Here is a 24,124-nt window from a genome sequence, read left to right on the forward strand (position 1 = left end):
GGTCTCCGGGCTTCAGGTCCTCAGGCCCTGCTTCGTCCCCTGTGCCCCTCCAGCGCCCAGGAAGGAGGAAGGGGAAAGAGCGGGGCGCAGAGCAGGCTGGAGGCCGGCCTACAAGCCGACTTCCTGCTCCGCGCCCTCCTCCCCGCGGCGGGAGCGCGGGGCTCCCACCCGGCGGCGCTGGGCACCGGAGCCAGCCGTGCGGCCGCCCACGTGACCGTCTTCCCTGTCGCCCCTCCAGGTTCGGAGGCGGAGGCCGAGGAGGGAAGGACTCGGGGGCCGAACCGCGGGGCGGGGCCGGGCGGCAGCCTGCGACTCCAGTTGAGCAACCTGAGCCGGAGCCGGAGGACGCCGCTGCCTGCCGCGGTCCGAGCTCCACGCGCCGCGATGGGCCAGGCGAGCCGCTCCGCCGCGCTGCTGCGCGCGCTGCTGCTGCTGCTGCCGCCGCCGCTGCTGCCGCTGCTGCTGCTGCTGGGGACGACCACAACGACGACGTGTGCGCTCGGCCCCCGGATCACTGTGCCGCTGGGTGAGTGCTACGAGGAGCGGCAGAGGGAGGCGAGCGCGGGCCGCGGGGTGCTTGTCTGGGTGGTCACGACAAAGAGGTTGAGGTCCGCTAGGACCTCTTCCCTTCCCGAGGTGCTGTGGTCAGAGCGAGAGAGGAGGGAAGCTAGGAAGCTGAGAGCCCCTTTCTTTCTTTCTTTTTTTTTTTTTTTTTTTTATCTGGACCTGGAGAGGGCCGCTCTCCCGCTCTGTGGCAGTTGCTCCTCTTCTAGGAGGGGGCACACTCGGCCCGGGCTAGGGGCCCCAGGTGCTGGCCATCCTTCCTATTCATCTACTTGTCTTTGATGCTGACCAGAGCCAGCCGCGGAGCCACCCATGGCAAGGGGCTGAGGAGACTGCTGCTGGCGGGTGCTGTAAACTCTGGGCTTCTGGTATTCTCAGGCAGCCACAACAGAGCCTGGAGCGCGGCGGGTGGGCGCCAGGGCTTTCCTCCCCGCCCGTCCATCTCTGATGGACCTGGAGGATTCATCACTCAACCCCCACCCCCACGCACGCGGACTTGGAAACTGACGTTCCGAAGACCCGGCAGGACCCTGCCTAGAGGGACTGCGAGCACCACCCCGGTGGGCCGGATTCCTTTCCTGGAGGTTTACATTAGCCTCTGTGGCCGCCTGTGTTTCCAGCCCTCCGCTCTCTCTCTGTCTCTCTCTCCCTCTCTCTCCTCCCCTTTGTCTGATTGCCGCTGAACCTTTTCCTGGGAACCTCAAGTTTTGGAATTTTAGGGACTGGGGTCTTAAGTCCAGCGAATACCACCTACTACCTGCACTCTAGTTTCCTCCCCTGCAAAGGTGGCTCCAGCATAGACACCTTGCAAAGCCATCTTGCAAGATTAATGAAACTTGGGGCATTAGGTGGGCATCGGGCACACAGGTGCCAACAAACACTGTTTGGCCAAACCCCTCTAACTTACAAGCTGTCACATGTAAGTTGGTGCATAAATTAGAGGGTACAGACTAAAACTGCACCAGACTTCCTTATCCTTCTGGCATCCCCACCCCTGAAAGCATCCCATTTGCAAAAGGTTAGAACCAGCTCCTCAATTAAGGCTCCTAACAGGATCTGAATCTTTTCGGAAACATTACTGTCTGCCCAAGTTCAAATCCTGCCTCGGTCACTTAGTTCCCACGTGAGCTTAAGTAAATAACTTCTCTGTGCCTTGATTTCCTCATCTGTAAAGTAGGGATATTAGCACCTTGCTCAAGGCTCAAACCATTACCGTTGCAGAGTCCTTAGGATAGGGCTTGGTACTGAAACCTCTCAGCAGGTGTTTGCTGTCATTCTTGTTATGTTAAACTTGGACCACTCCTGCCCGCACCTGGGTGGTTCTCCCTGGGGTGGAGACGGTTCCGGAGTGTTAGTTTGACTACAGTTCCTTGGGAGGGAGTTCTGCTCCTGAAATAAGGACCGAAATCTGAACCCAGGATTGTGGCTCTGCTACTTTAAGAAATTTATTTAGCTTGTATGTGGGTGTGTGGACACATGCAACACATGTGGAGGTCAGTGAGGTCAGAGGGCAACTGGCAGAGTTCTCCTTCAGCCATGTGGATCTCGGACTAAAGGCAAGCCATTGGGGTTTGTTGGTGAATGCCTTTCTCCTGTCCCCCCTCCCCCTTCCCCGGTTTCCCTTCTGAGCTATGTATGGAACCCTTGTTGCATTAAGCAAGTGCTCTACCTCTGAGCCATACCCCTGGCTGCTTTTGTTATTCTGTCTCCCTGGACCAGTGGCTCTTAACCTTCCTAGTGCTGCGAGCTTTTAACACATTTTCTCATGTTGTTTCCAACCATAAAATTATTCTTGTTGCTACTTCATAACTGTAAATTTCCTTCTGTTATGAACCGTAAAGTAAATATCTGTGTTTTCAGACAGTCTTAGGCAACCCACGTGAAAGGGTCACTTGAGCCCCAAAGTGGGTCACAGGTTGAGAACTGCTGCCCTAGGCCCTTAGACCCTCTCAGCTTTAGGAAAAGGCAGGGCCTCTGAGGTAGGGGCAGGTGTGCCTGTAGACCCCACTTATGCCCTGGGAAGACAGGACTAGCTCTGGGGACACATCAAACTCTTGAAGACTCGAGGGAGGAAAGAGGCGCTGCTTCCGGGGAGAGCGTCAGTCCTCGGCTACCTGCACAGTCCCAGGACCTGGCCATCTTCCACAAGGTTGTGATCATTCGACTGCCACAGGTGGGCAGGGCGTGTTTTGGGCACGGTACACAGGGGTTGGAAGGACCTGCAGGTCAAGAACATGCAATTCTACTGTGTTTGGGGGCTGATTCTGCCAAAGGCGTGGGGACGCTTGTTCAGTCCTCACCAAGCTCTGCAATGGTTCGGCAGTGCTCAGCCACCCGAACACCAGCTGGGCACGCACGCTTGGCTGAGCCACGGTGCTCCCACAGTACTTCACCTTCCCGGGTTTCCAGAGCGCCCTCAGTGCCTGCTTCCATCCCCCTCCTCCCGTGTATAGGCAGGTCCTGTGGCTGGATCCCAAATGGGGAAGGCCCTGGTGACTGAACAGGCTCACCCCTTGAGTCTGGTCTGAGACAGTTTCCTGTCTCATCCCTGGGGGCTTGTTAGATGTCCCTGGCAGTGTGCCCACCCTTGGCAGGCCCATGATGACCGTGGGGTGCCTGGCCCAGGGCCCTTCAGCCTTCTGACACAGGCCTCTCAGGGATCGAACAGAATTGAGACCATGCCCTTTTCCCCACCACCTGAACTGAATCCACACCCAAGTGTTCCCAAGAACCTGATGCTTAGGGATAGTGGGCTCTGTCTGTGATCAAAAACAAAGTCCCTTGAAGTGGAAGGTCTAGTTCATTCTGCATTTAGGGTCTCCTAGAGAACTCTTTTTTTCTTTTTTAATTTATTTTTATTGCATTCGTGTTTTATCTGCATGTATGACTGTGTGAGAGGGTCAGATCTTGGAGTTGTGAGCTGCCATGTGGGTGCTGGGAGTTGAACGCAGGTTCTCTGGAAGAGTGGTCAGTGCTCTTAACCACAGAGCCATCATCTCTCCAGTCCCCTCATAGAGAACTTTTTTTAAATTTAATTTATTTTTTTTATTATTAGTTACATTTTATTAACTCTGTATCCCAGCTGTATCCTGCTCCCTTATTCCCTCCCAACCCCACCCTCCCTCCCCATAGAGAACTCTTACTCCTGGATGGTTCTTGGGAGCCCTCAGGTTGGAGGGGTACTTGTGATCTCTCCTAAGGGTCAGTAGAGGGAAGGAAGGCCTGGGACATTTTGTAGAAGAGTAGGGGTTACTGGCCAGCTAGAAGTCTGTGAAAACCATGCTTCAGAGAAGAGCATGGAATTTGGGTTCTTTTACCATGAAAACTCCAGGACTGTACTGTGGGGCAAGAGCAGGAGGCTGGCCTGTTTGAAGAAACAAAACAAAACCGCTCCCTCCCACAGCCTACTGAGGTCTGGTGGAACCCCCTTATTTGGGCAATTAAAAGAGTTATTAATGTCCCCAGCCCCAGAAGCGTCCTGCTCAAAAGCTCTGGAAACAGTGTATGAACCAGATTGGAATTAAATCTGTATGCCTGCAAAATGCGGTCAACAAAACCCCATTGAACGCAGAGAACAAGGCGCTTGGCATAAAACAGCTGCCTGTCCTCCGACCTGGAGCAGACATTCAGACTCAAGGCTGCCTGAGTGGCCCCTGTGCTGGTCTTTGCTTTGGTTCCCTCTTCCCTGCTTATTGACCTCCCGCCTTGATGTGACCTTGGCTCCACATGAGAGTTTGTAGTTCTGTCCCATAGGCTCTCTTGGTGATCTTTCAGAGGCAAGCTGACAACGGATGGGTTCTGAGAGCGGGGATGGGAAATCTGGCTTACCACTGTAATCAAAGGACACATCTTAGAGCAAGCTGTGGCCTTTCTAAGCCTGCATCCATGTCCACAGGACAGGAAGAGTAGCGGGGCCCATCTCCCGGGCTCCTGAGAAGGACTGTTGAAATAATGTACATGAAGTGCTTGGCCTGGGTCCCAGCACATGCAGCCTGCCCAGCGGAAGGTGGCAGCTTTGGCCGCAGGCTACCCCGCTCAGACCTACAAGCCTCACTCCAGGAGGTGCATGCCGAGCACTGGCTGCACGCAGGACCCTGAGAGGTGCCAGCACAGCTAGGCACTGCATCTGCCACCAGAGCTGAGTGGTGTGGCTCCTGCTCTGCCCTGGGGAGGAGTCGAAGCCAGGCCCCCAGGGTTGATGAGAGTTCGTTCCCACTGCCCGGTTAGGTTTGTCTGCTTTCAAGAGCTCCTGTTTCCATCCTTTGAAAAGTCTTCTGTGGCTCAAGAACTTCGGCTGTTTGGGACTGGGCTTCGCCTTCCACTCCTCCCCGCCTGTCCCTTTGCTGCTTCTCCTCTGCTCTGTGGTCTGTGGAAGTCCCGCTAAGCTGGTGGTACGCCTGCCCAGAGGAACACTCCATGTGTATATACCATATAACATAGTCATCACCTGGATGATGGCTCTGCAAGGCCATTCCTACCTCCCTATTAGCCCCTTCTTAGAGCCTGAGGCCCCTGTCTCCTCTGCATGGCTGCTTAGGCTGGGTCAGGGCTCAGAACCCTTCGGTGGAGCCCTCCTTGCGTCCCAGGAGAAAGAGAATGAAACTGGTCCTGTGGGCCAGGCCCGCCTTCTCTCTGGTCAGCATCCCAGAGAGCACTCTCTTTTAAGACTGCATTGTTCAGCCACTCTTCCCCCAGCTAGCCCTCCCTGCTTCTTTTTACCTCTGGCCTCCCCGTCCTGGGAGGGTTTGCCACATCAGGAAAGAAGCTGTCTCCCACAGGGGACGGTGTCTTGGCACAGGGACCTCCCTTCTTGCCAGACCACCAGCCTTCTCTCTGCTGCTCACTTGCCCTCTGGGATCTCGCTGGTCACTGTTAGTCCTGTTCCTGTATGATCGTCTCTGTCCCAGGGCTGCCTGCAACCCTTTAGGATCATAGCTGGTATTCCAGCCTTGGGAACCTAGAAAAGCTGGTGAGGTTAAGGGTGCAGCTGAGGCTCACAGGGGAGAATTTCTCTCCCCCAGGCCTGTGATCCTACCTCTTTTTGGGCCTGTCTGGAACCCCTTGCCTGAAAAGCCAGCAGAGGTACTCCAGAGGAGAGGTCTGTGGTAGGTGGAAGACAGAGCCCTCATGCCTCCTTTTTCCAAAAGAGTGGCCAAAGTGGCCAACTTGCTGCCCCCTTCTCCCCCAATGCTAGAGTGGAACCCAGGAACACAGGGCCTCATATCTGCTAAGGAAATCCTCTGCTGCTGAGCTACATCCCAGCCCTGGCCTCTCCTCACTCATCCTGTGTGAGAGGAGGGCACCCTCCGCTTGCAGTGCCCACTGGGCTAGGCTCTGCCCTGTGGAGTTGCATTGTTTTACCCAGTGTAGAAAAGCATGCCAAGAGAGAAGCCACCTCATCCTGTCAGGGTCATGGATCACTAAAGATAAGAGATTGTGCTTGGGCCAGTTTCTTGACTGACCCAGGAGCCTCATTCTTTCCCAAAGAGCAGCTGCCTCTGGCTTCACCTGCCGGTTACACAAAAGCAGCACACTGGCCCAGCTCAGCCCTTTAGTAATTGATCAGCTCTGCAATTCCATCTGGTAAAGAAGTCTGTTGAGGTCACAGAGCGACAGAGCAAGGGAGCCTGCTGAGGCCCCCAAGGGCACTGTCAAATTGTATATCAGTGGGCTTGGCCAGGGAGTGAGGGGCACCTGTATCAGAGGCTTGCACACTAGGGGTGGCGGCCAACGCTAGCCTGGGGATATATTTTTCTTGGCTTCCAAGTGACTTAGAAATTTTTAATTAGTGGCTGGTATTTAAAACTTAGGAAATTTCATATAAAAATCCAGATTTCCGGCTCTCAGGGACTCTGGCAAGGCGCAGGGCCCCCCTTTCCTAGAAGTAGGCAATAGGGGTTAGGCAGCCACCTCCGCTTTCAAAGGCCTCAAGCCTCCAGCTGCTTACACTCACACCAGTTCTGTCTCTCCTGCCCTGGTGGCACCAGGATGCCAGATGTTACATAGAGAGAGCCTGTCACATGTGTGTGACAAGGTACAGAGGAAGGGAGGGGAGGGCAGGGGGCAGGAAGAGGAGTGGAGAATGAGTGCTCTGAGTCAGCCCTCCTGCAGGCCCTCCGCTGGGGAGGCAGGTGGCTCCCCAGTGATTGGGATGACTTCAGGATGCACTGTAGCTTTCAGGACTTCCTACCCTGTGGCTCATTTCCTATTTCCTGTGGCATTTTTAGCTGCCACATGTTTCTCTGTGGCCTTTGGGATGCTACAGCTTGAGCGAGCTGTTCATATGCTGAAGGGGTCAGACAGTGTGGAGCAGGAACCTTCAGGACCTCCATGCTGTCCCCTTTCAGTCCAGGGCTTCTCTCTGAGTGATAGCACCTCAAAAAGAGGGACTCTGTTCTTTGTTCGGTCAACAAACATTCATCACACGCTTCCTTGGAGGTCATTTGGCCACGTGATGTGTGCGAGGGGTAGCGATATGAATAGGATTTGGGCTGGATCCAGAAGGTGCCCTTCTGTTTAGTGGAAAAGACAGACCCAGAAGCTCATTGCAAAACACTGTCACCCTAGCTGGTGACAGACTCTTGTTTGGCTGGAGATTCAGGAAGGCCCATAGAGGAGCTGCTGGCGTAAGTCAGAAGGGGAACAGCAGCACAGAGCTGGCCGTGACCAGAGGGCCCCTGAACCGCAGTTCTTCGCCACGCACTTGAAATAGGTGGGGCCCCTGGGTTGGGGGATGCTTCACCATTGCAGGCTTTGTGAGGTGGTGGAGACAGTTCTCGGGGAGCCTTCCAGCTGAAGCACAAAACCCCTGGGAGGCTACAGTAGCCTGGGTAGGAGAAGTAGGGCCTGGTTCATGACTGTGGCCACAGAGTAGTGAGGTGGGGCATGTTTGAAAAATACAGAGGAGGGCAAGTCGGCATAATTTGATGATAGATTGCGAGTGTGGCTGAGGAAAGGAGGGAGAGACACGTGGTACCAGAGGCACGTGAGAGGGTCCCCTGAGGGTGTCCTTGGAGCAAGCCATTGTGTTGCCAGAATCTGGTAGGTAAGCAGCGCAGGCTGGAGCTAGGCAGCGCAGCTTCATACACCACCTCCACCGCTTGCCCTAAACGGACATCAACCCGTGGCCACCCGGAGGGGATTGTGGGACGGGATCCACAGAGGCCGAGGGTTGTGCAGGACTCATGAGATGACCTTTGAGAGTCTGCGGCTCTAACAACTGTGGGACAGGCAGCGAGATGGGGCCTGAGATTACCAATTAAGATATTTCCTAGGCCTTGGAGGGCTCCCCACCAAGTGTAGGGCTGGTTGAGGCCAGTTCCCTGGAAGAGTGAGTAGGAGGCGAAGACAGGTGAAAGCGTGGGCCAGAGCTCTCTTCAGGAGTTTGCCCTGGTTTCTAGAAGGAAAAAGGAACCTTCTGAAAGGGAGCTCTGTTCATGATGAAATTAGAAGTTGACATCACTCGTACTCGGTGGCCTCTCTTTCTTCAGAAAAACACCAGAGACGGCTGTGAGGAAGAAGGTGGGGTGGTATAGCAGAGGCCACAGGAGAGGGGGAGTTAGAGTAGCCGTCCACTGAGCAGGGGACTCAGGAGCTGACCATGGTCCTGGGTGGGCCCTAGTGGTTGGTGGGGTCACTGAGGAGGAGCAGAGGTCAGGCTCTGAAGGTTTTAGGGTAAGCACCCAGCGTAGCTGAGCAGGTCCTGTAGTTTTAGGGTTGTGATGGGTTGGCCAGTTCACATAGGGATGATTGGGAGGGAGGCTTTCCAGAGTAAACCTACCCCATGAACACGAATGCCTACACATGCTTCCTGTTTGTGTTTGGTATATAATAATTATATATTAATAATATATTATAATTATTATTATTGGTTTTGTTTTGAGTCAGGGTCTTGCTGTATATAATATTATTATTATTGGTTTTGTTTTGAGTCAGGGTCTTGCTGTATAACCTACATTTTCCTTGAACTTCTAGTAAGTTCTTTCTCAGTCTCCCAAGTGCTCTGAATACTTTCCTTTTTGTGGTGAGGGGGTGGGTTGAGACGCAGTCTTGTGTAGTCCGCACTGGCCTCACACTGGCCTTGGAGCCACGGATGGCCTGGAACTCCTGATCCTTTGTACTTTTACCTCCCAACTTCTCGGATTGTTGAGCACCCTACCTTGCCGAGAAACGGGTTTCTGAGCACTCCAGCCCCGGAGGAGACTTTGCCACCACCCCAGTGGGACTGACCCTCTCTTATGGACTTTGCCACCAAGTGCTGGGACCTTGGTGTCCCACTTACGTAGCCTGGGGACAAGGTGGCTGCTTCCTGCCCAGCCCTGGGTGGTGTGGAGGGAGGAAGTGCATACAGGTCAGTTTGCTGCTGACTGTAGCAAGTGGGTTCAAGGTTCTGGTGACAAAGCCACCCAGGAGGCCTTTCATGCCTCTGCAAAGGCCCCTTCCTTCCTCTGAGTCGGCAGGGAGGCTGGTGTTTCTGGCCTCATCCTGCTGGGGCCTGTGGAGGGCAAGAAGTTAGGGCCAGGTCAGCATCTTACTGTGGTGGCTCAGGAGTCACAGAGCAGAGCAAAGTGAGGTGGGACTCTGAGTCAGCACTGCCCAGGGAGCGGCTGCACCCTATGCCTGGCTTAACCCAGAAAGTTCCAAGCTTCCGGTTGAGTCACAGGGAAAGGGAGGCTGGGGGTTGAGAAGTTCCCACATCACTTCCTGCTAGGCTGGGGTGTGGGGCCCTGCAGGTGGACTAGGCCATTCCCACCTTCTTGAAGGATGGAGCAGCCCTGGGGAGCATAGGTCGTTGGGGGAGCAGCAGCTCTTGAGCAGCCACTGGCTCAGGTTGCCCAGGGCTTAGAGAGAGCTTCCATCTTGATTGGGACAGCAGCCAAAGGCTCTAGTTAGGGGGGGATAAACCCCAGCAGGGGTACAGAGTGGTGCCTGAGCCACACTCACAGCCAGGACACCAGGTGGCACAAGAGACTCAACATAGAAGAACACACACACAAACACAAAGAGATAGACACATACACATGCACACAGGCACACAGATAGACACACACACACAGATAGACACACATACACACCCTATCTCTTCCAGTCACCTTTGCACAAAGAGCACCAGGAACTCTTGCACAAGCCTGGACAGGCCCCAAGGTTCCGTGCACATACGCACACAGACACACAGACATGGGCAGGCTCAGGCAGGGCGCTCAGCACAGACATCCACATTGCCACTGTGTCGAGGTGGCCCCAGACACATGGGAGCTTGGGTAGTCGCCACGTCCAACATGGGCTTGTACCTCACGTTCTGTTTCCAAGCTGACCTGAGCATGAGACCCTTGCGGGCCACACTCAGGCTCAGGTGAAATGGGCTGATTCTGTAGGCTCTCAGGAGGGAGGCCACACCCCCTGCCCTGCCCTCTGTGGCTTGCCTGGCTGGATTTTCCTGCGGGGCTTTTGGATTTTGTTTTTGAGCCACTCGGGTGTTGCTCGTGTGCCAGGCACCATGCCAGCACGGGGGAAACGTGTGCAAAGTTGTTTTGAGTAAAGTGCTCAGTAAGTGTGGGTTATTATGTACATCGTTATTTACATACGTAATCTCGTTTCTTCTCATAACAACTCTATGAGGCAGAGGGCTATTATTGTCCCCATTTTACAGATAAGGAAAGTGGGGCTCTGAGAGGTTAAGTGGCCTGTCCTTACGAGTGGCAAAGGCTGCATTCGAACCTGGTCTTTGACTGCAGTGTATGCTCTCAGTCTGTCCAGTGGGGAATGGTGAAGTCTGCAGCCCAGTTCACGAGCACACCGTAACTCTTAAGTTTGAGGCACAGGGTGAAAGGGGGTGCGGGGATGAGGGCAGGCATGGCGGACAGCCCAGCATGAGAGCATGTGGTGGACGCTGTGCTCACTTCAGGGCCTGTTCCACTGTCCATCCCTAAGTCATTTTGTCCAGTGTGTTTCCAGCAGATACGGTGAGTCTTGGACCGCCGGGGTCCAGGTTTCCCCCTCCAGGCTGGCTTGACTTTGTCTGCGGGACCCTGGGCAGCCTGCCATCCAGGCTGAAGTGGAGGGGGTGTCGAGCTGCCACCTGGAACTTGTGCTTATCTCGGATTCTGCATTTCTGTGTCTGGACAGCCTCCAAGGGGTGGCTTCCCGCCCAGAGCGGTAGGTCCCACCCAGGTGGAAATGCCCTCTGGTGCAGACAGATAAACTTTGGCAAACCACAGGGCCGCCTGTGCTTCCAGAACACCTCGAGGGATGCCGGAGATAAAGGGGTGCGGGAGCTGTGTGCCTGATCTCGCAGAGTCTGCGGGAAGCTCCTGGGCTGCTCTTTGTGATGTCCCTATGAGACATCTGAGAAGCTACAGTGAAGTGAGCGGGTGTCATAGGGAAGGGTCTGCTCGGAGCTCCTCAGCGTGTAGTCCTCGGGCAAGCTCCCCCCCAGTCACCCGGAGCTAGTCCAGTGGCTGTCTCTCAGAGCAGCGGTTTCAGAATCTCTAGGGAGCGCCTGGAGTCCAGGTGATGTTTGGGGTGGTTGGGATTGGTGCTGGAACTTTCCTTGGCCTCCCAGTGTGTACAGGTACTAAGATGCTACAGGACTTAAGAGTTGGAGAAGAGGGTCTCGGTAGTTCAAAGAGCGGCCATCTTTGTGTTTCGAGTGCCTCTGTCGTCAGTGGCAGAGTTCAGGCTCTGGCCTCAGGCAAGACCTTTCCCTGTGGAGTCTAGTGGCACTCTTGTCTAACTCTGGGTTTTAGGAGTGTAGCAAAACTTGAGCTACAGAGCCACACAGATTTCCCTCAAACTCCTGCACAGTCTCCTCTGTCACCTCCTTTCCTCCCCAGGAGACCTCTGGAGAGGCAATGGGACCCTATCATCCTATTGGCTGGAGATGTCACCACCCCACGTGTCTCAGCAGGCCTCCTGGAAAGCCCCACCTGAGAGCTGTGTGCTAAAAGGCTGAGGTTCCATCCAAGGAGTCCTCAGCGAGAACCAAGTTCATTTCCCTTTTCCCCGTGGCCGCTGGAGTCTTGGCGCTAAATGTGCAACCCATTCCCTGTACCTGTGTGAAGACCTGATGCCCTGCTTATGTGACCTTTCTTTCTTCCTAGTTCAGATGTTTTTCTTCGGGTTGGTTTTCCTGCTCCAGATTTTAACACTTCTGTTTCAACACTTTGTCTTTGTGTTTCCTTACCTCTTCCTGGAACCAGGCTGAGGGTATGTACAAACACTGGACATGCAAACACACATGAAGTCATCCTCACATTGCCTGGCTGGCATGCTGCCTCATGGCTTCCCAGCTCCGTGAGTCTGTTTGTTTGCATGGTCCTGAGCCACTGGTCAGCTGGGACATGCCTGAGGCTGCCTGGGGGCTGCTTTCTGCTTGTTTTTTTGTTCTGTCTTCAGCCGCTTAGAATTTTTAAAATAATTTCTCTCTGAACCCATTAGTTATTCAGTGTAAACAGCGCACTGATGGGTCAGTGGGCGTTGACTTGTTTCTCTTTCGCCTCTTAAGTTTGTATCTTTTACATTACGCAAGTATAAGTTGCTTACTGTAAAACTCCAAAATGGTAAGTGGAAGGGGGAAATGTCTCTGTGTTCCTCCCGGGCATCGCTTCAGTATTTTGTGTCTCCGTCTTCCACCTGGATTTTTTTTCCTGATTTTTGGTTTTTCCCACAAAGTGAAATAATCTGCCCAGACATTCTATAACCTTCATTTTTACTTAGTGATAAATGATTACTATCCTAATTATTACCTCTTCTGCAACAATGAATAAGTCCTGAAATCGTCTCAGTGGTACTATGTATGTATGTATGTATGTATGTAAATGCATGGGGGCTGGCCAGATGTCTCTGGGTAAAGGCACCGATGTTGCCAAGCCTGACAATCTGAATTCAGTCCCTAGGACTTACATGGTAGAAGAGAGAACCAGTTCCCAGAAGTGCCAGAGACACACACACACACACACTTTTCTAAATGTTCAACAGGAAAGGGTTTACGGTAAGAACCAGCACTGTCTCAGCCATTGCGTTCTGTGCCTGGTTCACAGGGCTGCCTCTGGGTCATTTGAGGGTTCCTGCCCTACCAGTGTTTTCTCTGGACACTGACATGAAATGCTCACACAACCAGCCTTTTCCATCTGGAAACTCTTGGCTTGCTGCTGAGAAAAACCCGGCTTCCCCGCATCCTTGGCCTTCCATACACGCTCTGTGCTTTCCCTCCTCTGCGGTCTGATTACTTCTACCACTGAAATAATATGCCTTCCCTGAATGTGGGGATGCACTCTTGTCATCCCAGCACACAAGACGCCGAGGCAGGGGGATCAGGATTTTAAGACTAGTCTGGCTATGTAACACAACGTCTCAAAAAGAAAAAAAAATCAAACAGTCAAACTCCATTTGGGCTAAGGTTATATAGTTTGCAGTGGCCTCGGCTGGGCGTCATCCACAGTCAGAATAACAGTACACTTTGACATCTTCTGTAAATGTCTGACATAATCCTTACTTTTGTCCTGTGTAGCTGCACACACACGCATGTGTGCTGTTAGGGATGCAACCCAGGCCTTACACATTAGACAGCGAGTGATGAGACACACCCCTAGCCCTGTGAGCCCCTATTGTGACCCTCTTTGCTCCTAGGAGGGACAGCAGAGTCCCACGCCCACCCTGTCACACACCCCGCCACGCCATCTGTGCCGCATTCAGGTTTCTGAGGTCAAGGCTGATGACGTGTATGTTCTGTGTAGTAGCTGTAAGTCTCCATGAGTGCTGGTGGCTCTGGCTTGAGGCAGAAGGGTTAACCTGTAACCCCACAGGCTCAGGAGAGGGAGGGGGCTGCCCTTGCCTTCCCTTTCCTGTGGGTCAGATGCTGTTCACAGGAGGATGTCAAGTGGGCCGGCCAGTCTTTCTTCTCTCTATTACAGTCATTTATTTTTGTGTGTTCGTGCACACTGCCATAGCACTCATGAGGAGGTCAGAGGACAGCTTGTGGAGCTCATGCATAGCGCTCATGAGGGGTCAGAGGATAGCTTGTGGAGCTCACGCTCCTTCTACCATATGGCCCCGGATGTTGAGCTCAGGCGGTCAGGCTTGGTGGCACCCTTAGCCACTGTGCCACCTTCCTGTCCTTCCTTGTATTCTATTGTGTACTTGCAACCCATGGCTTTATATTCTAATTTGCTTCATATTTTGACCCTTTCTCTCTCTCTTTCTTAAAATGGGGTCTTACTGAAGTAAACCCAGATTTCCTTGAACTTCTAATTCTCCTGCCTCTTCCTCCCCTGTGCTGGGATTACAGGCATGTACCTTAGTACCTAACTAGACTACATATTTCTTACACAGCTTTGTTTGCTTATTTTCTGGAGTTTCTCATGTATTATTTTTGCTTGCTGTGTAATATTCCACTGACTGAAGGACCATAATTTGTCATCACCGTATCCTTGGATTCTTACGCTTTTACTTTTGCAGTCATGTGAATGGTGCTGTAATTAATGTTCTTCTCCATGTATCTCAGTGCGTTTCTTTCTTACGTTTGAGTGTCAGGAATGCTACTCTTTCTAACCAACCTGCCCCGGGTCCTTGCCGCCGATTGCCCTGCAGGTCTGCCTTTGGCTAAATTCGATCATCTTGAAGTAGTTGGAAAAGGCAATTCTCAGGCAATGTCTGGCTTCCTCTCCCCAGACTCTGAAGAAAGGCTGATCCGAAGATTTGAAGCTGAAGACATCTCCAACTACACTGCCCTTCTGCTGAGCCAGGATGGCCAGACACTGTATGTCGGGGCCCGAGAGGCCCTCTTTGCTCTTAACAGCAACCTCAGCTTCCTGCCGGGCGGCGAGTACCAAGAGGTGAGAGACCTCGCCCAGAGGGCAGCCGGGCGGGTTGGAGAGGGGTGGTCAGAGAGCCCGGCCTGCTGGCCAGGGAGCTCGGGTCAGGGAGGAGCATCGCTCTATGCGCCCCCCACGCACGTGCGCCCCATCTCCCTTCTCCTTCCCCAGCTGCTGTGGAGCGCAGATGCGGAGAGGAAGCAGCAGTGCAGCTTCAAGGGCAAGGACCCGAAGGTGAGACGGAGTGAGGGAGGGGTCAGGTAGCACCCTGAGCAGATACAGCCAAGTGTTACAGAAAGGGCAGAGCCTGCAGAGAGCCAGCGTTGGGCTGGAACCCCAGGCCCAGCCCAATCCTCTTTGTGGTCTTGGACAAGTAGGTTGATCTAGCCGAGCCTTGCTGTTCCCACCTGTAAGATGGGGTTAATGGGCTTGTATCCCTGGATAAACTCGTGGGTCAGGCCTGACACATAAAACAGTGCCACATTAGCCTCAACACCAGCATGAACCGAGTGAGGTGCTGACTCTGTCCGTGAAGAGTCTCCCCTGGAAAGACAAGTCTGGCAGATCCTAGTTTGGTTTTGGCTAAGACATTAGATGGGGTCCAGCCCAATCCAGGGTTCTCCTTCAGGACTTGCTGCCATCCCCAGAGGCCTCCAGGTCCCAAATGGAGCAAGTGACATCCAAGGCCTTCAGGTCAAGCCCTGGCTGCTCCCAGCCAACCATGCTTCATTCTGCAAACAGTCAGCAAGCACTTGTTGGCAGTGTGGGCATGGAACACAGTGCCTTCCGCACCAGACAAGTGCTGTGGCCGTCAGCCTCGCCCCAGCCCCTCTTCAGACATGTGCTGCACTGTTAGCTCCTAGAGACATCGTGAAAAAGTGAAACATGCCTGCAATCCCAGAACTTGGGCAGGAGGAGTAGTTCAAGTAGCTCAAGGTCGTCCTGGACCACAGAGCCAATTGGTGAGCTGAACTCCATAACAACATGTTAGAATGCTAAAAATTGAAAGGAAAACCAATGAAAGATCAGTTTATATGGTAGGAAAAAAAATGAGGCTGGAGAGATGATGGCTCAGCAGTTAAGAGCATGGGCTGCTCTTCCAGAGGACCAACCTGTTTCCCAGCACGTACACCACAGCTCATAACCTTCTGTAACTCCAGGCCCAGGGTCCCCAATACTCTCTTCTGGCTCCACAGGCACCTGCCTCAAAAGCGGTCCACACTTAGATTCAGGAAAAATACGCACATAAAATACAAAGAAAGAGAAAGAGAGAAAGAAAGAAACTGGGAGGTGGTGGTGTACACCTTTAATCCAAGTGCTTGGGAGGCAGAGGCAGGTGGATCTCTGGGAGTTTGAGGCCAACCTGGTCTACAAAGTGAGTCTAGGACAACCAAGGCTACACAGAGAAGCCCTGTCTCGAAAAACCGAAAAGAAAGAAAGCAAAGGCCACCAGGTTTAACAGGCTTTAGAGGAAGGTGGGAACTTGGCCATGAACTACCCAGAGAGTAAGCAGGATTTGGGTCTGTCTTCTACTGGAAGGCTGAGCAAAGTGACACGGCCCTGCCGGTGTTTCTTGCTTTGTTTTACAGAACCAGGGATCAAGGCCAAGGGTCTAATACATGCTAAGTAAGGGCCCTACCACTGAGCTACACCCAACTCTCTGTTTCTAAGGCAGGTTCTTACCCTGTACCCTAGCCTGGCCTTGTAACCAAGGCTGGTCTTGAACTCGTGAGTCTCTTGTCTCAGCCTCCTGAGTAAATGGGATTATAGACTTGTGCCACCAGATCTGTCTTGCCTGTGTTTTAAAACAATCACTCAAAGCCAGGCATGCTTGTGCCTACTTGCAATTCCAGCACTTGTAAGGCAGAGAATTACTAATTCCAGGCTAGCCTGGGCTACGTGGTGAGACTCGGTCATAAATAAAAATAAGCAAATAGGTCCCATTGTGTACATGCTAGAAACTCTGGGACTGGACACTTTGGTGGCCACTGAGTCAGTCCATGACAGTGCCTCACCTAGGGTACTCTGCACAAAGGAGGTGAGAAATGGTCAGATTCTGGGCTTTTGTCTGTTGAAAGTTTAGCATCCAGGAAGGCGCAGGGTTTAAGAGACACCGAGGCAAGGGCCTCCCCCTGGAAAGATGGCATGGAAATAGTCCAGTGGTATTGGAGAGTCAGAGAAACCAATTTGGAAATTACTATTTGACACCTTGTGGGGATGGGATTTGTGCCAGTTGGGTGAGTGTTCCCCCTGCTTTGCCTTCTGTTTGCTCACTGGTTGAAGAGGACTCCCCGAGGGTCAAGGCACAGCAGGAGGTGGAATTCCCCTCTCTAGGGTGCCCTTCACCACAGAGAAGGAGCATTTGCCAGTCTGGAAACTAGCTGAGCCCCAGGATTCTCTGCAGTGGACTCTGCCAGCCAGCTCCTGTTTTCCCTATTGTTATCCCCCAATCCCTAGCAAAGGCTCTGGCCCCAGGCAAGGCTTTGGCTCTGGGCAGGAGGCCTCTGCAGTGCCCTCTGGTGGCACATGTGGGCCTGACATTCTCTTCTTCCCCACAGCGAGACTGTCAAAACTACATCAAGATCCTCCTGCCACTCAACAGCAGCCACCTGCTGACCTGTGGCACTGCAGCCTTCAGCCCCCTGTGCGCCTACATCGTGAGTTCCCTCCTCAACCCTGGGGCACAGCTTTCCTGCCAGGGGAGCTCTTCTCTAGCCCTGGCTCCTGGTGAAGGAAGAACCTCGGGGCAGGCTTCTAGGTAGCATCAGGCTCTCCAGACCCTTGAGCCCATCACCCTGGCTGCCCCACACCCTAACATGCTCCAGCAGAGGGTGACCTTAAGGCTGTGTTTTGGAACACAGGCCTTGGAATCTGAAATTCCTGGGTTTGGCCTCCCTTGGTCCAGCATTACTTCCCAAGTCACACCTCTTCCCTGCCCGCCGGGAATTAGTGTGCACTGCACTGGTGTGGTCACGTAGACTGTGAGGTACAGAGAACACAGACTTCGGCCCCTGCGCATTTCCCTGCCGGGCACTTCCGTGTTATGTGCCTCAGCCCTTAGCCACTTACCTACTCCCCCACAGAACATAGCGAGCTTCACGTTAGCCCGAGATGAGGCCGGCAGTGTCCTCCTGGAGGATGGCAAGGGCCGTTGTCCCTTTGACCCCAACTTCAAGTCCACAGCCCTGGTGGTTGGTAAGTCGTGGCACAGCCTGGGTGCTTTTGGGCGCCATGGAACTGGAAGATGCACAGGGCAGGAGGACTGGATCTGGGGGTGTGTTTGGGCTCTGGGCTATGTGTGTCCCAGGGCTGAGCTGGTGTGGCCATGCTGTGCTGGTTCCCAGGGGCCACTGAGTGACCCTGGGCTGCCCTCTTCCAAGTTCCTGCTTCCGTCTAGGCAGGATGGATGGGGTTGCGGTCACTGTGGGCCCTGAGTAGGGCATAGGGCCTGGGCCAAGGGAGCCATTCCCATGGGAACATTCTCTTGGCAGATGGTGAGCTGTACACTGGAACAGTCAGCAGCTTCCAGGGAAACGACCCAGCCATTTCCCGGAGCCAGAGTTCCCGCCCCACCAAGACCGAGAGCTCCCTCAACTGGCTACAAGGTGGAGTTCTGCCTCGGCCCGCTGAGCAGCCTCCTGGCCCTTGGGAGGGGACATTGTCCCAGAGGTTCCTGGACTGACTGTGTCCCCTCCGCTGACCTCCGCAGACCCCGCCTTTGTAGCCTCAGCCTACGTTCCTGAGAGCCTGGGCAGCCCGATAGGAGACGACGATAAGATCTACTTCTTCTTCAGTGAGACGGGCCAGGAGTTCGAGTTCTTTGAGAACACCATTGTGTCCAGGGTTGCCCGAGTCTGCAAGGTGAGAGGCGGGGGTCAGGCTCCTCCACCCGAAGGGCAGTTGACATCTGTGACCTTCCAAAACCATTCTCTGGGGAGTCACAGCTCAACCAGCTACCTGGCTCTCCTCTTCCTCCTCCTCCTCCTCCTCTCTCAGTTTTTTGAGACAAGGTCCCACTTACAAAGCTCTGGCCACTCTGGAACTCACTATGTAGACCAGGCTGGCTTCGAACTTACAGAGATCCACCTGCCTGTGCCTCCCAAGTTCTGGGATTAAGGAGAGCGCCACAGTGCCTGGCTGGCCTCCCTTCTTTTAACTGAGAAAATCATATTGAATGTAGGTATGAAGGTGCAAACCCCAAATCCTGACACTCATGCAGCTGGGCACTGGGGATCTCAAGTGTAAGGCTATCCTGGACAGCACAACAAGATCCTATCTTTTTATATTTTTAGGGGTTGGTTGGCTTCCAAGACAGGCTTTCTCTGGGTAGCCCTGGCAGTCCTGAAACTCTCTCTGTAGATCAGGCTGTCCTCCCACTCAGAGATCTGATTGCCTCTGCCCATAAGATCCTATCTTAGGCCAGGCTGAAGAAATGGCTCAGCAGTTATGAGCACTGTCTGCTCTTCCAGAGGTCCTGAGTTCAACTCCTAGCAATCACATGGTGGCTCACAACTATCTACACTGGGATCTGACGTCTTCTTCTGGTGTGCATATAAAGCACTCATATACATAATAAACAAACAAACGAAAAAGATCCTATCTTAAAAGTTAAACTGGCAGATTTTCTCCTAGGGTCTCATGTAGCCAGGCTGGCCTCAAACTTACTGTGTAACTCAGGATGACCTTGAGCGTCTGATCTTCTTGCATGTGTTCTCATACCTGGTTTGTATGGTGCTGGGGATCGAGCCAGAGTTATAAACTACATCCCCTTGGAAGAGTGGTCCCCGGCTTTCTCCTAAGCGGAAAACCCAGGAAGTTGCACGTAAAAGTGACCCACGAGGTACAGAAGAGCATATGTTCTTGAGTTCCAGCTTCCTGGTTCCAACTCTGCCCCTCATCTGTTAAATGACAGTGACGACACAACGTCAGAGCTGTGCCTTGGATTAAATTCTGCCGTGTGAAGCTCTCAGGATCCCTACCATCCCTACAAGAAGGAACCATTGATAACATCAGAGTGTCCTCTGCTGATCTGTTCAAACTAATGTATTTGTATTGATGTAGTTACAGAACTGAGTTGTGCTATTTCAAGGTGCTTTCGGCTCCCTGTTTGCTCATTATTCAGCCATGGTCACCTTTCCCTATTTATTCATTCATTCATTCATTCATGTCTATGTTCATTGAGTTGAAGTCCTACTGTACCCCCTGGCAAACACCTAGACTGGAGCAATCCTCCTGCCTCATCCTTTTGAGTAACCTGAAGCTTCAGGTTCCTGTCACGCTGGGTGGCATCATGCCATATCTCCCATTGTCCACAGTAGGGAATGCATTTTCACGATGGGAAACGTGTATTTCTCCCTGGGTTTTTACAGTTTCAAGTGCACATCTGCCCTGGCTCTCCTCTCTCACTTTTCATCCTTCCACCGTGCCCCCACTCGTGGCCCTTGGCTTGTGACTGAGCCAGCACTTCCTCTTCTTCAGGGCGATGAAGGTGGAGAGCGGGTGTTGCAGCAGCGCTGGACCTCCTTCCTCAAGGCCCAGCTTCTGTGCTCCCGGCCTGACGATGGCTTCCCCTTTAACGTCCTACAAGATGTCTTCACCCTGAGCCCCAACCCCCAGGATTGGCGCAAGACCCTTTTCTATGGGGTCTTCACCTCCCAGTGGTGAGATGCTAGGACTTAGCTGGGGACCGGAGGGTATAGTGGCTAGACCCCACTGGTGGCACTTTGAACATCGACTCGCAGCTCAATTAATTTGGCTGTTTCTTTGGCAGGCACAGAGGGACCACAGAGGGCTCTGCCATCTGTGTCTTCTCCATGGATGATGTGCAGAAGGCCTTTGATGGCCTGTACAAGAAAGTGAACAGAGAGACACAGCAGTGGTACACTGAGACCCACCCAGTGCCCACACCTCGGCCTGGAGCGGTAGGTGTCTGAGTGGGTACTGGGCATAGTCCCTAGACCATGATGAGAGCAAGGCTGTGTGGCCTCAGACAAACCACCAAGCTTCTCTGCGACTGTTTTTCTCATCTTTGAAATAGGCCTCCTGTCTTACCAAATTAGATGTCACCATGAATGACAGCACACCTCAGTTCTGTGCTGTCAGCCTGACTTCAGTGCTGTTCGGGTAACCTTTTTATGCACTGTGTGAAGGTTGTCTGTGTATATTTAATTGTTGACTGCTGTACCAGCAGAGAGCTGAGTACTGGCCAGATTTTGGTATTGTTATTCTTATGGCTCATTACCGGCACCATTTTTTATAAACGTACACCCTTCTCATGCGCTGATTGGCTAAATAAAGATCTGCTGACCAATCACCAGGCAGGAAAGGAAAGGCAGGACTTCTGGGCTGAGAGAGGGTCTCTGTGAGAAGCAGCAGCCAGGGGAAGATTCACCAGCATGACATGGCAAGGCATAAATATACCAGAAGGGACAGATGTACCAGGGCTGTGAGAAAGAGGTAAACAGTGGGCCACGTGGCAGGACCAAGTGACGGGACGTAGGCTATAATTATTCGGGTTAGTTTGTATGAGCTAACTGAGTGTCTGGCCAGCTGTAGCGGCTAAGCTGTTATAAATATGACTAAGTCTCTTTGTCTGTTTAACTGCTGGCCGGTCCGAGAAAGGCGCTCTGTAATGTATAGTGATGTTGTTTTTAGTCGTCCGTCTCAAAGACAGCAGTCCTTTATAAGCTGGGTTGATTCTGAACTGCCGATCTTCCTGCCTCCACCTCCCAAGTACTAGGATTACAAGGGGACGCCACCGTACCCAGCTCGGCACACTGCTGTACAGTACTGTTATTGTCCCTTTACTCTGTTCACCAACTCCACCCAGTCCTTATTGAATTGTCAAATGACTGGATGGCCAGACCCCAGCAATAGCCTTTCTTATGTGCTTGAAACCTAAAGGGCTTCCCACAACGAAAACCTGACCCCAGGACATGAGAACCAACAGTTTGGTTGGGAGGTGATGCCGACAAGCAGTGTGAGAGAATGGACAGGTGCAGGTGGGAGGCCAAAAAAGGGTGTGCCAGTGAGCCTGACCATTGTGGCCAGCTGAGTCTGGCCTTTCCCGGATCACACGCAAAGTTGTAGAGCCCATCTCAGACTTTCAGACTGATTGGGCTGACGCTGTTGTGTGCTCCGTTAGTTGAGGGTCACTGGGTGTGTTAGCTCACACACAGAGAAATCGGTGGGCAGAGAGAAGCAGGACCTGGGTAGGTATGGGAATTGGTTAGGCTCACTATGCTGAGATGTGATCAGCCCCAGCTTCCTGAGAACCCCAGGGTCAGGTGCCTGGGTACGACCCCAGGCAAGAGGAGCAGTTGTACTTTTTGAGGCCTATGTGCATATTAGGTAAGGTGTGCCTTTGGACTGGGACTGTGCAGAAAGGCAGATGTGCCTTGATTTCTGGAGCACAGGGCATAGGGAAGGAACTCCTCCAGCCCCCTGTGGAGACGGGCCTCCGTGCTGACTCCTGTTCCTCGTGCTTCTGCCCTCCTCAGTGCATCACCAATAGTGCCCGAGAAAGGAAGATCAACTCGTCCCTGCAGCTCCCAGACCGCGTGCTGAACTTCCTCAAGGACCACTTCCTGATGGATGGACAGGTCCGCAGCCGCCTGCTGCTGCTTCAGCCACAAGCCCGCTACCAGCGCGTGGTGGTGCACCGCGTACCTGCCCTGCACAGCACATACGACGTCCTCTTTTTGGGCACTGGTGAGTGCTTGCAACCCGGCAGGATTCAGTTTCGGAGGGAATACAATGCATGGCGAGTGGATTCTGGGCGGTGGGCTCCACCAGGGCCTGAGTCCTGTCCATGCCCCCAGGTGATGGCCGCCTGCACAAGGCAGTGAGCCTAGGCTCCAGAGTGCACATCATTGAGGAGCTGCAGGTCTTCCCTCACGGACAGCCTGTGCAGAACCTGCTCTTGGACAGCCGTGGGGTGAGTGGGCCAGGGCATGAACTTGACCACTTCAGTTGTCAGCAAGCCTGCTCTTTCTCCCCTGCCCAAGCAAGATGGCCCCAGCCCCTGACCACCAACAGGATGCAGGGGGAACTCGTCAGAGGCTCCCTGGGCTGGGCTGGCTGTCGTGAGCACGTGAGGGTAGTGTGACTGAATGATGGGCGCCTGTGCCTCCCTCTCACTCTGCGTGTTTGGCTGTGTAGGGGCTGTTGTATGCCTCCTCCCACTCCGGCGTAGTGCAAGTGCCGGTAGCCAACTGTAGCCTGTACGCAAGCTGTGGGGACTGCCTCCTGGCTCGAGACCCGTACTGCGCCTGGAACGGCTCCAGCTGCAGGCTCCTCAGCCTCTACCAGCCTGATCTGGCCTCCAGGTGAGAATTCCCACAGTCGCCGTGACGCCTGGTCGTCCCCGAGCACCCACGTCTCCTCTGGGACCCCTGCGAGGTCTCATTCCCTCCTACGTCTCTGCGTGGTTATTTCTCGGTTCCCTGCTTCCCTCAATGCGAATCTGGGCCGGACAGTCCATGTTCACCCTACCTGCCTGGAAAAGGGAACAGGATTTGGTAGGGGAGAAACAGCTAGTGAAAGCTAGCCTGGGCTACGGTGCATATCCTAGCTTTAAAAAAAAAAAAAAAAGAAGAAAAGAAAGTTTTTGTTCTGTATTAGACAAGGTCTTGCTCTGTAGATAGGGCTGGCTGGAACTCATGGCAATCCTCCTGCCTCAGCCTCTTGGGTTTTTAATTACTTTTTGTTTTTTGAGGGGAGGTGTTATTTGAGAAAGGGTCTCATGTGGCCTGGCCTCCAAGTCTTTATGTAGTCAAAGATGACCTTGAATTTCTGTACTTCTTAGGTCTACCTCCCAAGTGCTAGGTAGGTTCTGCTTTTATAGTGAAAGGAGATTGTATGTGACTTTTACTTGTAATGATGTGTAGACGGGGGAGGTAAGGAGATAGCTCAGTCAGTGAAGTACTTGCCTCAAAAGCCTGAGAATCTGAATTTGATTCCCAGCACGCACATGAAAATGCCAGCCATGGTGGCAAGAGAGAGACAGATGGACCCCTGCAGTTCAGTGGCCACCTGATCTACCGTAGGTGGTAAACTCCAGGCCAGTGAGACACTGTGCCTAGGAGGCGGCCTAGGGTGTTCTTATGGATGACACCGGGGCTGCCTTCCAGTCCGCACATGAGCGTGCACACACAGTCGTAAATGAGATGCCCAGTCGGCCCTGTGGTACTGAGGCTCTGCTCAGGGAAGTCCCGAACCTTTGGCTATGGACCCGGTGCTCCACACCACACCAGGTTCCCTGCCTAGGTTCAAGTCTAGAGGGGGAAGGGACCCCCAGCCATGGGATTCTACCCTAGACTCTTGCACCCAGGCCATGGATCCAGGACATCGAGGGCGCCAGTGCCAAGGAACTCTGCAATATCTCCTCAGCCAGGCCCCGCTCTTTTGTGCCAGCAGGTAAGATGCCCTGGAAAAGGTGAGCTGTATTGGCTTGGGAGACAACTCCAGGTACTTTTAGGTACAGATTTTTCCTCTAGTCCTACCCAAGATGGTCCAGATAGGGAGTCTCACTCAGTCTCAAGAATCGCCCAAGTTACCATCTTAGTGTTCTGTTGCTGGGAAGACAGAGCGTGACCACAGCAACTCTTAGCAAAGAAAACATTTCATTGGGGCTGGCTCACAGTTCAGAAGTTTAGCCCCTTATTGTCACGGTAGAAAGCATGGCCGCACTCAGGCAGCCTTGATGGGACATGTGAAAGGTCTACATCTGGACCAGAGGGCAGCAGGAT

General features: G+C 53.2%; 1 protein-coding gene across 1 annotated transcript in view; it reads left to right on the plus strand.

Moving 5' to 3' along the window:
* Positions 1–24,124, plus strand: part of Sema4b (semaphorin 4B) — a 38,727-nt gene that overhangs the window by 12,744 nt on the left and 1,859 nt on the right. Inside the window, exons 2-14 of the mRNA XM_021653730.2 lie at positions 239–526; positions 14,233–14,396; positions 14,547–14,609; positions 16,934–17,032; positions 17,459–17,570; positions 17,867–17,980; positions 18,085–18,236; positions 19,854–20,035; positions 20,146–20,296; positions 21,875–22,085; positions 22,196–22,311; positions 22,536–22,702; positions 23,707–23,792. Of these exons, the coding sequence (XP_021509405.2) occupies positions 385–526; positions 14,233–14,396; positions 14,547–14,609; positions 16,934–17,032; positions 17,459–17,570; positions 17,867–17,980; positions 18,085–18,236; positions 19,854–20,035; positions 20,146–20,296; positions 21,875–22,085; positions 22,196–22,311; positions 22,536–22,702; positions 23,707–23,792 (1,759 nt within the window). The 5' untranslated portion in view covers positions 239–384. The remainder of the gene's footprint in view (positions 1–238; positions 527–14,232; positions 14,397–14,546; positions 14,610–16,933; positions 17,033–17,458; positions 17,571–17,866; positions 17,981–18,084; positions 18,237–19,853; positions 20,036–20,145; positions 20,297–21,874; positions 22,086–22,195; positions 22,312–22,535; positions 22,703–23,706; positions 23,793–24,124) is intronic.

This window comes from Meriones unguiculatus, chromosome 14, assembly GCF_030254825.1.
Source record: "Meriones unguiculatus strain TT.TT164.6M chromosome 14, Bangor_MerUng_6.1, whole genome shotgun sequence".
In the NCBI taxonomy this organism is placed as follows: Eukaryota; Metazoa; Chordata; class Mammalia; order Rodentia; family Muridae; genus Meriones; species Meriones unguiculatus.